The sequence below is a fragment of the Hippopotamus amphibius genome, chromosome 6 (assembly GCF_030028045.1).
Source record: "Hippopotamus amphibius kiboko isolate mHipAmp2 chromosome 6, mHipAmp2.hap2, whole genome shotgun sequence".
NCBI lineage: Eukaryota > Metazoa > Chordata > Mammalia > Artiodactyla > Hippopotamidae > Hippopotamus > Hippopotamus amphibius.
In genome coordinates, this window is record NC_080191.1 from 41,434,805 (window position 1) to 41,451,492 (window position 16,688).

General features: G+C 37.7%; 1 protein-coding gene across 14 annotated transcripts in view; it reads right to left on the minus strand.

The window, feature by feature from the left end:
* The window catches only part of AHI1 (Abelson helper integration site 1), a 209,768-nt gene that overhangs the window by 12,532 nt on the left and 180,548 nt on the right, over positions 1 to 16,688 (minus strand). For 7 of the 14 annotated variants that reach the window (XR_009054263.1, XR_009054264.1, XR_009054262.1 and 4 more), the window contains 2 exons: positions 15,972 to 16,021; positions 6,474 to 6,576 (listed from right to left, as the gene is read on the minus strand). The exons of 1 other annotated variant lie outside the window; for it this stretch is intronic. Coding sequence is in view for 6 of the 13 variants with exons in the window: in XM_057738523.1 (XP_057594506.1) it covers positions 6,474 to 6,576; positions 15,972 to 16,021 (153 nt within the window). In the remaining 7 variants the exon portion in view is untranslated. Of the gene's footprint in view, positions 1 to 6,473; positions 6,577 to 15,062; positions 15,262 to 15,971; positions 16,022 to 16,688 lie in introns of those variants that run through there. 6 more of the 14 variants (XM_057738527.1, XM_057738526.1, XR_009054266.1 and 3 more) reach the window with 5 other exon arrangements.

The following is a 16,688-nucleotide window of genomic DNA, read 5'->3' on the forward strand; positions in this document are numbered from 1 at the left end:
CTCTTTGAATATCTGATAGCACACTGGGGTTCTGTCAGGTCTTTCTAGAGCCTTATGTCCTAATGGATTCAGTAATGGTGTGTCTTATACATGTATGTGTTTCCTAGACTTAATATTTGTTTAATCCAATACTTGGACATTAGTCTGAGGCTTGGACAGTCTTCTATAAACACCTCTATCACCAGGACAAGGAACCCCAAAAGTTTGGACAACCATGAGGAAACAAAGAAACACCATGCAGGCAAAGGAGCAGGAAAAAAACCCACAAGACCAAATAAATGAGGAGGAAATAGGAAAAATGCCTGAAAAAGAATTTAGAGTCATGATAGTAAAAATGATACAAAATCTCGATAACAAAATAGAGAAAGTACAAGAAACAGTTCATAAGAACTCAGAAAAACAAACAGCAATGGATAACAAAATAACTGAAATTAAAAATACTCTGGATGCTATAACCAGCAGAATGACTGAGGCAGAAGAACGAATAAGTGAGTTGGAAGATAGGATGGGGAAATAACTGCCACAGAGCAGGAAAAAGAAAAAAGAATAAAAAGAATAGAAGACAGTCTCAGAGACCTCAGTGATAACATTAAGCGTACCAACATTCGAATTACAGGCATCCCAGAAGAAGAAGAAAACAAGAAAGGGTCTGAGAAAATAGTTGAAGAGGTTATAGTGGAAAACTTCCCCAACATGGGAAAGGAAATAATTCACCAAGTCCAAGAAGCACAGAGAGTCCCATACAGAATAAACCCAAGGAGAAATACACCAAGACACATATTAATCAAACTAACGACAATTAAACACAAAGAAAAAATATTAAAAGCAGCAAGAGAAAAGCAACAAACAACATATAAGGGAAAACCCATCAGGATAACAGCTGACCTCTCTACAGAAAATCTGCAGGCCAGAAGGGAATGGCAGGATATACTGAAAGTCCTGAAAGAGAGAAACCTACAGCCAAGAATACTCTACCCAGCAAGAATCTCATTCAGATTTGAGGGAGAAATCAAAAGCTTTCCAGACAAGCAAAAGTTAAGAGAATTCAGCACCACCAAACCAGCCTTACAACAAGTGCTAAAGGAACTTCTCTAAGTAGGAAACACAAGAAAAGGAAAACACCTACAAATACAAACCCAAAACAATTAAGAAAATAGTAATAGAAGCACACAAGTCAATAATCACCTTAAATGTAAATGGATTAAATGCTCCAACCAAAAGACACAGACTGGCTGAATGGATACAAACACAAGACCCTTCTATATGCTGCCTACAAGAAACCCACTTCAGACCAAAGGACTCACATAGAATGAAAGCAAAGGGATGGAAAAAGATATTCCATGCAAATGGAAGTCAAAAGAAAGCTGGAGTAGCAATACTCATACCAGACAAATTAGACTTGAAAGTAAAGACTATCAAAAGAGACAAGGAAGGACACTACATAATCATCAAGGGATCCATTCAAGAAGAACATATCACAATGGTAAATATCTATGCCCCCAATACAGGAGCACCTCAATACATAAGGCAAATGCTAACAGCTATAAAAGGGGACATCGACAGTAACACAATACTAGTGGGAGACTTGAACACTCCACTTACATCAATGGACAGATCATCCAAACAGAAAATAAATAAAGACACACAAGCTTTAAATGACACATTAGACCATCTTGACTTAATTGATATTTATAGGACATTCCATCCAAAAACGACAGACTACACTTTCTTCTCAAGTGCACATGGAACATTTTCCAGGATAGATCACATCTTGGGTCACAAATCAAACCTCAGCAAATTCAAGAAAACTGGAATCATATCAAGCATCTTCTCAGACCACAACGCCATGAGACTAGATATCAATTACAGGAAAAAAACTGCAAAAAATACAAACACATGGAGGCTAAACAATTCACTCTTAAACAACCAAGGAATCACTAAAGAAATCAAAGAGGAAATCAAAATATATCTAGAAACAAACGACAACGAAAACACAACAACCCAAAACCTATGAGACGCAGCAAAAGCAGTTCTAAGAGGGAAGTTTATAGCAATACAGTCCTACCTTAAGAAACAAGAAAATTATCGAATAAACAACCTAAACCTACACCTAAAACAACTAGAGAAAGAAGAACAAAGAAACCCCAAAGTGAGCAGAAGGAAAGAAATCATAAAGATCAGAGCAGAAATAAATGAAAAAGAAAGGAAGGAAACCATAGCAAAAATTAATAAAACTAAAAGCTGGTTCTTTGAGAAGATTAACAAAATTGATAAGTCATTAGCCAGACTCATCAAGAAAAAAAGGGAGAAGATGCAAATCAACAGAATTAAAATGGAGAAGGAGAAGTAACAACGGACACCTCAGAAATACAAAACATCATGAGAGACTGCTACAAGCAACTATATGCCAATAAATTGGAGAACCTGGAAGAAATGGATACATTCTTAGAAAAATACAATCTTCCAAGACTGAACCAGGAAGAAATAGAAACCATGAACAGGCCAATCACAAGTACGGAAATTGAGGCAGTGATTAAAAATCTCCCAACACACAAAAGCCCAGGACCAGATGGGTTCACAGGCGAATTCTATCAAACATTTCGAGAAGAGTTAACACCTATCCTTCTCAACCTCTTCCAAAATATTGCAGAAGGAGGAACACTCCCAAACTCGTTCTACAAGGCTACCATCACCCTGATACCAAAACCAGGCAAAGATACCACAAAAAAAGAAAACTACAGACCAATATCACTGATGAATATAGATGCAAAAATCCTCAAAAAAATACCAGCTAACAGACTCCAACAGCACATTAAAAAAATCATACACCATGATCAAGTGGGGTTTATTCCTGGGATGCAAGGATTCTTCAATATACGCAAATCAATCAATGTGATACATCATATCAACAAACTGAAGGATTAAAAACCATATGATCATCTCAATAGATGCAGAAAAAGCTTTTGACAACATTCAACATCCATTTATGATAAAAGCTCTCCAGAAAATGGGCATAGAAGGAAATCACCTCAACATAATAAAAGCCATATATGAAAAACCAAAAGCCAACATTGTTCTCAATGGGGAAAAACTGGAAGAATTCCCTCTAAGAACAGGAACAAGACAAGGGTGTCCACTCTCACCATTATTATTCAACATAGTTTTGGAAGTTTTAGCCACAGCAATCAGAGAAGAAAAAGAAATAAAAGGAATACAAATTGGAAAAGAAGAAGTAAAATTGTCACTCTTTGAAGATGACATGATATTATATATAGAAAACCCTAAAGACTCTACCAGAAAACTGCTAGCACTAATTGATGGGTTTTGTAAAGTAGCAGGATACAAAATTAATGCACAGAAATCTCTTGGATTCCTATACGCTAACAACGGAAGAGCAGAAAGAGAAATTAAGGAAACTCTCCCATTCACCATTGCAACCAAAAGAATAAAATACCTAGGAATAAACCTGCCTAAGGAGGCAAAAGATCTGTATGCAGAAAACTTTAAGACATTGATGAAAGAAATCAAAGACGACACAAACAGATGGAGGGACATACCATGTTCCTGGATTGGAAGAATCAACATCGTGAAAATGACTGTACTACCCAAAGCAATTTACAGATTCAATGCAATCCCGATCAAATTACCAATGGCATTTTTCACAGAACTAGAGCAAGAAATCTTACGATTTGTATGGAAACACAAAAGACCCCGAATAGCCAAAGCAATCTTGAGAAGGAAAAATGGAGTTGGTGGAATCAGGCTTCCTGACTTCAAACTATACTACATGGCCATACTGATCAAGACAGTATGGTACTGGCACAAAAATAGAAAGGATGATCAATGGAATAGAATAGAGAACTCAGAAGTAAGCCCAAACACATATGGGCACCTTATCTTTGACAAAGGAGGCATGAATATACAATGGAAAAAAGACAGCCTCTTCCATAAGTGGTGCTGGGAAAATTGGACAGCTACATGTAAAAGAATGAAATCAGAACACTTCCTAACACCATACACAAAAATAAACTCCAAATGGATTAAAGACCTACACGTAAGGCCAGACACTATAAAACTCCTAGAGGAAAACATAGGCAGAACACTCTATGACATCCATCAAAGCAAGATCCTTTTTGACCCACCTCCTAGAATCATGGAAATAAAATCAAGAATAAACAAATGGGACCTCATGAAACTTAAAAGCTTTTGCACAGCGAAAGAAACCATAAACAAGACTAAAAGGCCACCCTCAGAATGGGAAAAATAATTGCCTATGAAACAACGGACAAAGGATTAACCTCCAAAATATACAAGCAGCTCATGCAGCTTAATATCAAAAAAGCACATAACCCAATCCACAAATGGGCAGAAGACCTAAATAGACATTTCTCCAAAGAAGACATGCAGATGGCCAACAAACACATGAAAAGATGCTCAACATCACTCATCATCAGAGAAATGCAAGTCAAAGCCACAATGAGGTATCACCTCACACCAATCAGCATGGCCATCATCACAAAATCTGGAAACCGCAAATGTTGGAGAGGGTATGGAGAAAAGGGAACGCTCCTGCACTGCTGGTGGGAATGTACGTTGGTACAGCCATTATGGGAAACAATTTGGAGGTTCCTTAAAAAACTACAAATAGAACTACCATATGATCCAGTAATCCCATTACTGGGCATATACCCAAAGAAAACCATAATCCCAAAAGAAACTTGTACCATCATGTTTATTGCAGCACTATTTACAATAGCCAGGACATGGAAGCAACCTAAATGCCCATCAACAAATGAATGGATACAGAAGATGTGGCATATCTATACAATGGAATATTACTCAGCTATAAAAACGGATGAGATGGAGCTATATGTAATGAGGTGGATAGAACTACAGTCTGTCATACAGAGTGAAGTAAGTCAGAAAGAGAAAGACAAATATTGTATGCTAACTCACATATACGGAATCTAAAAATGGTACTGATGAACTCAGTGACAAGAACAAGGACGCAGATACAGAGAATGGACTGGAGAACTCGAGGTTTGGGAGGGGGCAGGGGGTGAAGGGGAAGCTGAGACGAAGTGAGAGAGTAGCACAGACATATATATACTACCAACTGTAAAATAGTCAGTGGGAAGTTGTTGTATAACAAAGGGAGTCCAACTCGAGGATGGAAGATGCCTTAGAGGACTGGGGCGGGGAGGGTGGGGGGGACTTGAGGAGGGGGGAGTCAAGGAAGGGAGGGAATACGGGGATATGTGTATAAAAACAGATGATTGAACTTGGTGTACCCCCCCCCAAAAAAAGTTTCAAAAACAACAACAAAAAATACCATCTTATTTATTGTTTTAATTTCTATTAATTTGATCACTGTAATTGGACATTTTTCATATGTTGATTGCTATATATATATATATATATATGTATATATATATATCTTCCCTTTAAGAATGTCCTATGCACCCCGTTTGCCAGTTCTATTGATATACTTCTTTTCCATGTTGATTTTTTAGAGCTTTTTATATGTTAGGGTTATTAACCATTTATCTGTCATATATTTTGTGAAATTCTTCCTGATCCCAGGTTATTGGTTGTTTTTAGATTCTGTTTATGGCATTTTTTTCTTTTTGACATAAATGATTTTAAAGTTTCTATTATTTAGATCCAAAAACCTATCTCAAAACATATTTTCTGATTCTGGTATTCATGATAAAAAGTCATTCCTTAACACCCATGATTATAACACTATTGATTTACAACCTTTCTGTATAATGAGATTTTATTTTTTGCAATCAAAATCTAAAAATACTTATGAAAATTTTTAATCTAATTCTCATTAAGTATCAATTTCATAAAAGTGTACGTGATAAAGCTTCACATTTCACTTTCAGCAAACTTCACTTAGAGAAAACAGAGTCTGCCTTCTTTAGAAAGCCCTTTCCTGTCCTCATCCTTTATCTCTCACCAGAAAACATCATCATTCAAACGCATTTTGCCCCACTGGCCTCTCTCAGTGGAAAAAGTAGCCGTGCCTTCTTGTTTGAAATGCTACTCTTTTAATTATTCCCCTTATCCTATACCTTGACTGGGTCTTCTCAAGGGGCTCTTTGCTCTGGGGTTATAAATATTCTTGTCATTCCCTCCTGTATAAAGATCTTCTCCACATCCCATGTTTTCCCCTAATTTCTGCCCAGCTTTTTCGTTCTGTTGAAGGTCCAACTTCTGGGAGAAGTAGCCTCTTCTGATAGGTCTTTTCCCTGTGGGCTAGAGACAATCTGATTCATGCTTCCAGGACCCTCCATCAAAACCATTCTCTCCCAGGTCACAAACAGCCTCTTGGTTGCAAATCCCAAGGCATTTTTCAGGTCTTATTTTACTTCTGCTCTCTTTGACATTTGTCCTTGTTGACCATGCTTTTTTCCTGAACCTTCCAGTTGACTCGGTGACATGACTGTCTCTTGGTTTCCTCTTACCTCTATGAGGGTGACTTTTCGGTCAGTTTGCTCATTCTTCTCCCCCTGCGTATCCATGATGTGTCCTTGGTCCTCATGGCTCTGTTCTCTGCTCACCTCAGAGCTGCAGGAGGGGAAGATCCGAGACAAGGAGCCAGTGAGAAAGCTGCTGCAGCAGCTCAAATGGGGCTCTGATTTAGGGACGTGGCAGTGGGAATAAGAAGGGGAGATAAATGGGAGGATCTGAGAACAATATTTCACAGACCATATGAGTGGTTATATATGTGGGTGGGGGGCGGGGAGTTGCTGAAAATAACATAGAGACAATAACCCTTAGCTGGTTGGGCTCCTTTCTAACGTATGAAGGGACAAGAGTAAAGTAAGTTTTACTTCTTTCAGAAAAATATTAGCTGCCTGGGAAAAACCAGAAAGTTTTAGTTAAATTAAATAGAAAAAAGTGTGTGTGTGTGTGCGCGCGCGCGCGTATGTAAAAGTGCAGGAGATTCCTCAATGACAAAGCAGGGGTGAAGAAGTTTATGCATAAGAAAACAGTGATATCCTGACCTGTGGGAGGGGGAATGCAGCTTTTCAAACGGTTCAGTAGTAATAGTAACAAATATTTTGAGATAGAGTAACAAATAGAGAACAAATATTTTGTGGATGAGTGTTCAGTAATGCAAATTATTAGAAAAAAGAAAATAAAAAAACAATGAAAAAAGGGAAGTTCAAACAATGGAAGGCAGTGTCTCCTTTCTAGGATGTCCAGGAATGGTGGGAGACATCACAGAAGAGCTTGAAAAAGGTACAAGAATTCAAAATCAGGCAATAAGGAGGACTGAACAGTGACTGCTGTGGACTTCAACTTTCACAAGTTGAAGCCCTCATCCCAAAAGTGAAAATATCTGGAGATGAGGCCTTTAAGGAGGTAAAGTTATATGAGGTCATAAGGGTGAGGCCCTAAGCCACAGGAATGGTGTCCTTACAGGAAGAGGAAGACACCAGAGTGCTCTTTCTCTCCACACATGCACAGAGAAGAAGGCCATGTGAGGACACAGCAAGAAGGTGGCCACCTGCAAGGCAGGAAGAGAGGCCTCACTGGAAACCAACCCTGTTGGAAACTTGATCTTGAATTTCCAGCCTCCAGAACTATGAAAAAATACATTTACATTGTTTAAGCCACCCAGCCTGGGGTATTGTTATAGTCTAAGACTAATACAGAGATGTGTAAGTAAATAAAATGAAGTCAGATGACTGAGAAGGAGAAAGGTTAGAAGTCACAAAGATGAAAGAACAAGTAAAGTATGTCTAGAAAGGAGGAAAATGATGAGAGAGAAAGGAAAAGTTGAGCTCTGAAGCAAAAAGCATTGATAACTTATTGCCTATCTCCAGGGAACTTACACCGAAGCATTAAAGTAAAAACTCAAATGTCTGGATGCCAGGGTGGCAAGGAGAAGCAAGCCAGGGATAGATAATACGACAGGACTCTGCTAAACTGGACAGTGGATGACTCACCTAACGGGAGGCAATCACTAACTCAGCTCCAGTGGATAGAAGCCACCAAAGAATGTGGAGCTGTGGTCCAGAACTTTAAAAGAAATAAGAAATCTACACTTCTGTAAAATCTTTTTGTATTTGGGCAACCGGTAAAATTACAGACACAGTGGACCTGGACTGTATCTTGCTGGAAGGCCCAATTAAAAAAAACTTTTGTTTGGTCTACGCATTCCCCGATCCCAACCCCACCCTGTTTCAGCCACAGAGTACCCAGCTGGCCTCAGGGTATTCCCAGCACTTCCATGCAATTGCCTTAGCTCCTGCTGTCCTTCTGACTTCTAGGTCCTTTTCTTTTTGTTCACCCTGTCTCTACATAGTTTTTAAGACTTAAATGCTGTCTTACATCTTTGGCTTTCCCTGACTACTGTAGGAAAATCAGACGGTGTGATCCTCTCCACTTTTTCTTTCTCATAATGTACATACAATCTAACAGAAAGCTACCCTGAAAAATACAACATCTGGACTTTTGCTTGCCTTAAAGATGGAGTACCAGCGACCAGATTTACTGCTCACCTAAAACAACCAAAAAAATTGGACAAAACATATGAAACAATTTTCAAGACATTGAATGATAGGCAACAAAGGAAAATGACACCAAGAAATGGAAAATAAATGACATGGGCCCTATGGCTGCCCAGCTTACTGCCTTGAGAGCTTCCAGGCCACAGCACAGGGAGCTTGTGCAGACTCCGAGTGGAGCCTGGAGGGCTCCCTGAATGAGTGCGAGGAGTCTGAGGAGACCAGGTAGGTTATAGTTCACAGAGCACCAGAGAGAAGAGAGCTTCATAGTGCGAGAACTTGAAGACTCACAGGGTTCCCTTTAAGTATTCAGCAGAGTACAGGTGAGAATATACAGCTGAGGAAACTTCCTGAGGCCAGCGACAGTACCTATTTCCATCAGCCAGGATGGAAAACCTCACAACTCAGAGGGCATGGGGTAGAACACCCAAAAGGAATCTGTATCAGCAGTTAGGAATAATTAGTCCGAGACTAAACATGGTTCGAGTCCCACCTAACAAATCTAGAAAAAGAAGCACAAATTAAATCCAAAAGAAGCAGAAATAAAGATCAGAATGGAAATCACTGAAACAAAATAAATAAACAATAAAGAGAAATCAATGAAACAAAGCTTGTTCTTTTCAATAAAATTGATAAATCATATGCCGGGCTGACTGAGGAAAACAGAGTAAAGAAATAAATTATCAACACTAGGAATTAAAGAAGCAGCATTATCACAGATTATATTAGTATTAAAGAGATAATGAGGGAATATTATGAACAATGTTATGTCAATAAATTCAACCACTTGGATGAAATGGACAAGTTCCTTGAAAGACACAAATTATCAATGCCTATATAAGAAGAAATAGGTATCCTTAACAGCTCTATTTGTATTAAATGCATTGAACTTGTAGTTAAAAATCTTCCATAAAAGAATACTCCAGGCCCAGATAGCTTTACTGGTGAGTCCACCCAACGTTTGAAGAAAGGGTGACATCAGCAAAAAACAGTGGTGTAAGGACTTCTGAAAATTTTCTTCTCCAAATAACCTATGAGAAAACTGGAAAAAATGGTTAAAATCAACTTTTTTCAGATTCTGGAAATTAGCCACTATCTTGTAGTAGCCGGGAGAATGTTTATTCAAGAAGAATGGTTGGGTTTCCCTGGTGGCACAGCAGTTAAGAATCCACCTGCCAATGCAAGGGACACGGGCTGGATCCCTGGCTGGGAAGATCCCACATGCCACAGAGCAACTAAGCCCATGCGCCACAACTATTGAGCCTGTGCTCTAGAGCCCTCGAGCCACAACTGCTGAGCCCATGCACTGCAACCGTTGAAGCCCACGTGCCTAGAGTCCCTGCTCTGCAACAAGAGGAGCCACCGCAATGAGAAACTCTGCACACCGCAACGAAGAATAGCCCCGACTTGCCACAAGTAGAGAAAGCCCATGTGCAGTAACAAAGACTCAATGCAGCTAAAAATAAATAAATAAATAAATAATAAAATAAATCTTAAAAAAAGAAAAAGAAGAAGAATGGTTGACACTCGGTAAGAATAGTGAGCTTTGTGACACTTTAACTTGACCTTATCCCATCCTCCCCTCTGTGTGTCTCTGTGGGTACCTTGAAAAAGAAGAGCGTGCATTTATGGTGAAAGCCAGCAAATTGGCAGCCACTGGAGGGATAGAACAGGGTTGGAGCTCTTTCAAAGCCTCATTGCCAAGGAACTGTCATTATCTGACCTGTTTGGTGGTTTCCTGGAAGACACCACTTGTAAGGCTGTCTGCATTTGACCTATCTCAGAGTTTGCCTTTTCCCTGTGAGGCAACTAACTTCAGGGGGCCTAAGGGGTGGATAACAGTAGGCAAACAATTGACTAATTAAAAGCTGTAAAGGAAAAGCTGGGGAATAAGGTGTCTACAGGGATTTTGAAAAGCTCAGACATAGTCCTGGGAGTCTAGAAGGTCTTACACATGTGTAGGGCTGTGTGCATGCACAGGAAGGGCCTAAGAAGGCCTTAAACCCTCACCGCTGACTGACCTTAAGACTCTTTTCCAACAGGAAGTGAAGGCTAAGACAGAGGTTTCAACTGCCTGGCTGGGTGTTGAAGGTGTGCATAGCACACACAGAACCCCTACCTAGTAAGACTGGGGGACCTACTGGTTCCAGGTGTTTAAGGAAATCTGTTTCCAATTATTAGCTGATTGCTAATCTAACTGAGCAGAGGCTCCTGTGAAGAAACATTACAATTACAGAATTGAAGAATTTGTTCAGAGATGTTAACAAACATGTACAACTACAATAAGTACCACCACCACCAAGTCCTGGGGAGGGGGAAGAATCTAATTTCCAGAGTTGTCACATTACATCATTGAAAATACCCAGTTTTCAATAAAAGGTTATAAGACATGCAAAGAAACAAGAAGGTATGGGCCATATGAGGAAAAAAGTAATCAACAGAAGCTGTCCCTTAGGAAGCCCAGACATTGCCCAGACATTGGACTTTCCTAGACAAAGACTTGAAATCCACTACCATAAATACATTCAAAGAACTCAAGAAAACCACATTTAAAGAACTAAAGGAAAGTATAAGAACAACATCTCATTAAATAGAGAATATCAATAAATAAATAGAAATTACAAAAGAAGTAGTATCATATCTACACAGACTCTTCCAGAAAACTGAAGAGGAAGGAATTCTTCTCAACTCATTCCATGAAGCCAGCTTACTCTGATAGCAAAACCAGACTACAACATTACAAGAGAATAAAACTATAGACCCATATTTCTCTTGAACAAAATACAAAAAATTCTAAATAAAATTTTAGCAAGTCAAGTCCACCAATTTATAAAAAGGATAACACACCATGACTAACTGGGGTTTATTCTTAAGAATGAAAAGTTGGTTTAATTTAAAAATCAATGTAATTTATCATATTAATACATTTAAAAAGAAAAATCATATGATTATCTTAATAGATGCAGAAAAAGCATTTGACAAAAATCCAACATCTATTCCGATACAAACTCTCAGCAAACTAAGAAATGAAGGAATAAAGGGCATTTATTAAAAAAACCTATGATGATATATAATGGTGAAAGACTGAATGCCTTCCCACTCACTTCCCTTAAGGATAAAAGAAGATAAAAATATATACTCTCATCATTTCTATTCAACATTGTACTGGAGGTTCTAGCTGGTGCAATAAGGAGGGAGGAAGGGAGGGAGGAAGGAAAGGCATCCAGATTGGGAAAGAAGTTAAACTGGCTTTTATATGTATGACTGTCTATATAGAAAACCTGGTGAAATCTACCAAAAAAGCTATTAAAACTAACAAGATAGTTTAGTAAGGTGACATAATATCAGATCAATGTACAACAATTAGCAACAAACAACTGTAAACTGAAATTGAAAGATAATACCATTTACCAATGAAATATGCAGGAATAAATCAGCCAAATACATGCAGGACTTATACACTGAAAACTAACAATCAGTGTTGAGAGAAATTAAAGAAGCCCTAAATAAATGGAGAAATATTTCATGTTAATGAGTCAGATGGCTGAATATTGTCAACATGTCAATTCTCCCCAAACTTATCTTTGGATTCAAGGTAATACCAAGTAGGATTCCAGAAGGCTATGTTGTAGAAACTGACAAACTTATTCTAAAATTCATGTGGACATACAAAGGACCTTAAATAAGTTAAACCAACTTTAAAAAAGGACAAGGGACTTCTTAGGTGGCTCAGTGGTTAAGAATTCGCCTGCCAATGCAGGGGACACAGGTTTGACCCCTGCTCCAGGAAAATACCACATGCTGTGGAGCAACTAAGCCTGTGTGCCATAGCTACTGAGCCTGTGCTCTACAGCCTGTGAGCCACAACTATTGAGCCTGTGTTCCACAACTACTGAGCCCACGCTCCACAGCTACTGAAGCCTGCATGCCTAGAGCCCATGCTCCACAACAAGAGAAGCCACCACAATGAGGAGCCTGTGCACCACAATGAAGAGTAGCCCCCACTCGCCGCAACTAGGGAAAGCCCGTGTGCAGCAATGAAGATCCAACATAGGCACTAAATAAATAACTTAATTTAAAAAAAAGGGACAAGACTGGAGGACCAATAATACCTGATTCCAAGACATATTATAAAACTACAGTAATCAAGACAGTGTGTTACTGGTGTAAAGACAGAAGTAGATCAATGGATCAGAATATGTCCAGAAACAGACCCATCCTTATACTGACAATTGATTTTCAATGAAGGTGCAAAGACTGCATGCAGTTGAGGCATTATTTTTTTTTCAGCAAATGATGCTGGAACAACTGGATATCCAAATGCAAACAAAACAAAACAAAACCCTTTGATCCAAACCTCATATCACATAAAAAATTAACACAAAACAGATCTTAGACTTAAATATGAAACCAATTTGAACTATATGTTTTTACAAGAAAACATAGGAGAAAACCTCTGTAACTTTGGCAAAGGTTTCTTAGATACTACACTAAAGCATGATATATATAAGAAAAAAATTGACAAATTGAATTTCATCAAAATAAGAAAAAGCTTGTTTTTTGAAAAGACATAAAAGAGACTGGGAGAAAATACCCGCAAATCATGTATCTGATAAAAAACATATTTTGAATGTATAAAGAACACTGTGATGTCACACACCTGACAATGGATAATTTAGATTTCAGAAAGGGCGGGGAATGGGAGGATGAGAAAAGGCTGAAAAATGAATACTCAAAGGAAGAATTAAAAAAAAAAAAAAGCAAGTTGTAGGGTATTTTAGAGGAAAAAGGTAAACTAATTTCTTCTCATGAAAAGAAGAAACTGAAGAAGTCTGGAATAGGATTATTATAAAGATGGAAAAATATATAGTGGAGGAGAGATCAGATACTTGGAATTAACACTTATGGCTGCACTACATAAAGAGGAGATTTCATTCATTCATTCAGTTCATATATGAATGTTCACAAATAAAGGCCTTTAATACTATTAACCACCTGAATTAACTTCTCTCTGATCAAAGCTGCTAATGAAATAAAACATTCTATGTTTTTTTATTTTTTAAAAATCAACAAACTCAAGATAAAATATATTAATAACTAGGGAACACTAATACTAATTATGGATTTCTACATATTTGTAGAAGCTTCATTATAAACTCTGACTTGGGCAGCAGATTGTAACATCACAGGGGCATAAGATACAAAAGGTAAAAGTAAGATTTTCAAGAAAACACCTTTAAATTAACCTATAAAAGTTTCATCTTGGTATCTTAAAAAGAGAGTGTAGCTTTATTAAAATGTGTAGAAATTGTTTGCACAGAAGTGACTGACATTTCTAAAAGAAATTAAAAAGTATAAATGAGACAAGAAATTCAAGAGGAAAGTGGTGAGAGGCAGTCCTATGTGGCTCATTTACATAGTTTGGTCAACCAACTAACAAGCAGATGTTAGTAACTGAATGGCAAGGCTGCAAAGAAACAAAAAAATCAGCCTCTATCCATTTACTTGGGTACAATGGACTCATTTAAGTAAAGTAAAGAAATAAAGAAATGACTTCTTTGTACATGCTGGGCTATAGTATTTCCACCTTCAACTCGCCTACAGTTTTTAAGTCATGAGAAATGTATCTTAATTCATCCTTATTTCTAAGAAATTATGAGTATAGGGAAAGCCCAAAGGTTTTAGATGAACTTGAGCATTTAGACATATCTGAACTTCTCATGAAAATTTATTTTCAGAAGCTTCTTCAGTGCCCTGTGTTCAAAAAGAGAAGCCAAGCGACCCTGACAGCCTTAGAAACAAGTTGGGATGTTTTTTGAGGCTTTTCTGAATTTTAATCTGAGAGCATTGTATGAACCTCTGTATGACATGAAAATACACACCCAAAGTAGTCAGAGTGACTACAGAATCTTTCATTCACGTGTTAGGTAAAAGTTCTAAAAATTTTATTAAAATGTTCAAAGAAAGCACTGTTTCCATAATTAAAATATGGTCATTTTTGGTTACTGAAACAGAGTTTGTCCTCACTGATCTAGTGTATTTTTTATATGTGTGATCTGTCATTGAGTATATACTCCTCAGAGTCAGTCATTATAGCATCAACTATTATGTAAAATTTCAATTGTTCAGAGACTGGAACTGAAAATATACCTGGCAGATATAACAAAAACAAAAACCTGAAAGACCTAGGATGTGTGTTTGTATCCTGTGACAGGCAGAGAGAAAGCATGGAAAGAAGGGCAGATCAGGAAACAGAGGATCTGTGTTCTGGTACAGCGCCTGCCTCTTACTACCTCTAAGCTCTTATTTCTCCACACGTTAAAGAGGGGTCAGAGCAGTGGTCTGCAGGGAAATGGGGAGATTCAACAGCGATAATGTGAGTGAGTGTGCTCTGATGTAATACAGGGCCATATATAATAACATAATCACCAATATATTTTTATCTCTCAAAAAGAAAGATTTTTTCTAACTTACAACAAAACAGCATCTTACCAAGCAGCCTAATAACACTGAATATAGTATAAAAAACACACATACCCACACCCCGGTGGTCTGGGAATCAGGAGACTTAGGTTCAAGTGCTGACATAAATGCGCCTTGTGACATTTGCACAAGGTCTTTCCCCTTAGTTTCCTTGATTGTAAAACAGAAGGAATGTAGAATTTCTAAGGTATTTTCTAGGTCATGATTCCGAGACTCTTTGAAATGCCATTTAAAAATTCTGCTTGTCTTTCATCTGTAGAATGAAATATTATAAAATAATGCATGGTTTTATTTGATAGTTTCTGTAAATTAGAGTGTCATTTAAATCAGAAGTTTTGAACTGGAAGAGACATATTCTTCAAATGTCAAAGTGTATAGCAGGGTTAACCTGAATAAATACTTCCCTGAAGAACATTCAGCAGGGATTCTCTGTGTGCACATGTGGATAAACATGCACGCAATGTGGGGACAGTGGTGGTGGGATGGGAGGGCACAGCAGATACCTGAGCTGTTCAGGGTTGTTACACTCATGTGACAGTTTGCTTGTGATGTGTATATATGAAGTTTGGGCTTCAAACTAGGTACAAAATAATCTGCAATAAAAAAAAAATTGAGAAGTACTTTGCAAAGGTTTTTGATATTTTTTTTGAGGTAAAAGAGAGATTTTCTATTTATGTTATTCAGTAATATAGCAAGTACCCCCCCCAAAAAAAAATACAAAAACTTCCTAGAGATCTTTTAAAATAAAACTTCAAAAATTGCTCAAATACATTAGGCACTTGTAAGAAATATACAACGATAATGTTTTGGGTGTTAGTTTTTTTCTTTAATGCCTCGAAATAGGCATTTCATAATTTTTTAGTGTGATGTTATGAAGAGGAAAATGGAGAAATTGTCCTTAAAAAAAAAAAACCAGCAACAACTATTTATCACTGCAAATTTTTAGGAGGAAGAGCTGCTTACTGTGTCATAGACTCTGAGCCCAGTCTGAAATCCTGGGACTTGAATGATTGCTGTGAAAGAAGAACAAAGAGTAAGTCACAAATCACAGAAGACAACACAGGCAATATTCACATGCTGAAAATCCACCAACTGGATGAATGAGGAGAGAGCATGCCTGTTCTGAACACAAGTGTCTGCCAGCATAATGTATTCACTCCCATGGAAAAGCAAGGAAACAGCTCTCCAGATCGGCTAAGCGCTCTTCGTAAATGAAGTAAGCCTTCACGTGTGTGGCAAAGAGAGTCAGTTGTGAATCAGCCTGAATTAATTTAGTAATACTGTGTATTACTATGTAAGTTCTAAATTTACCTTTCAGCATTGCATCTTTCCTTTGTAATCTTGTCAGTACTCTCTAAGTTTTCATGGTGATACTCACTGAACTCTGTAAAATTTTGAATCTGCAAGCTCTTTAAATCTTCTAAAAAATTTGCTCAGTCTGTTGTATTAATGGCACCTCCATGAGGAAATCAAATAAACACTGCCAGGGGTGCCAGATTATACTGAGTGTTAGATGTTTCCTCTAGAGTTTGAACATTAACTCCAAATGAAAGTATACTGTGGAAAAATGGTGTTTGATATGAAACAGTATTTTAGAAATCAACTTAATCTTGCTATAAAATAGGCTTGAGAATTTTTTTTAGAGATAATTGCATGTTATGGAAAGGATCTACTTAAAAT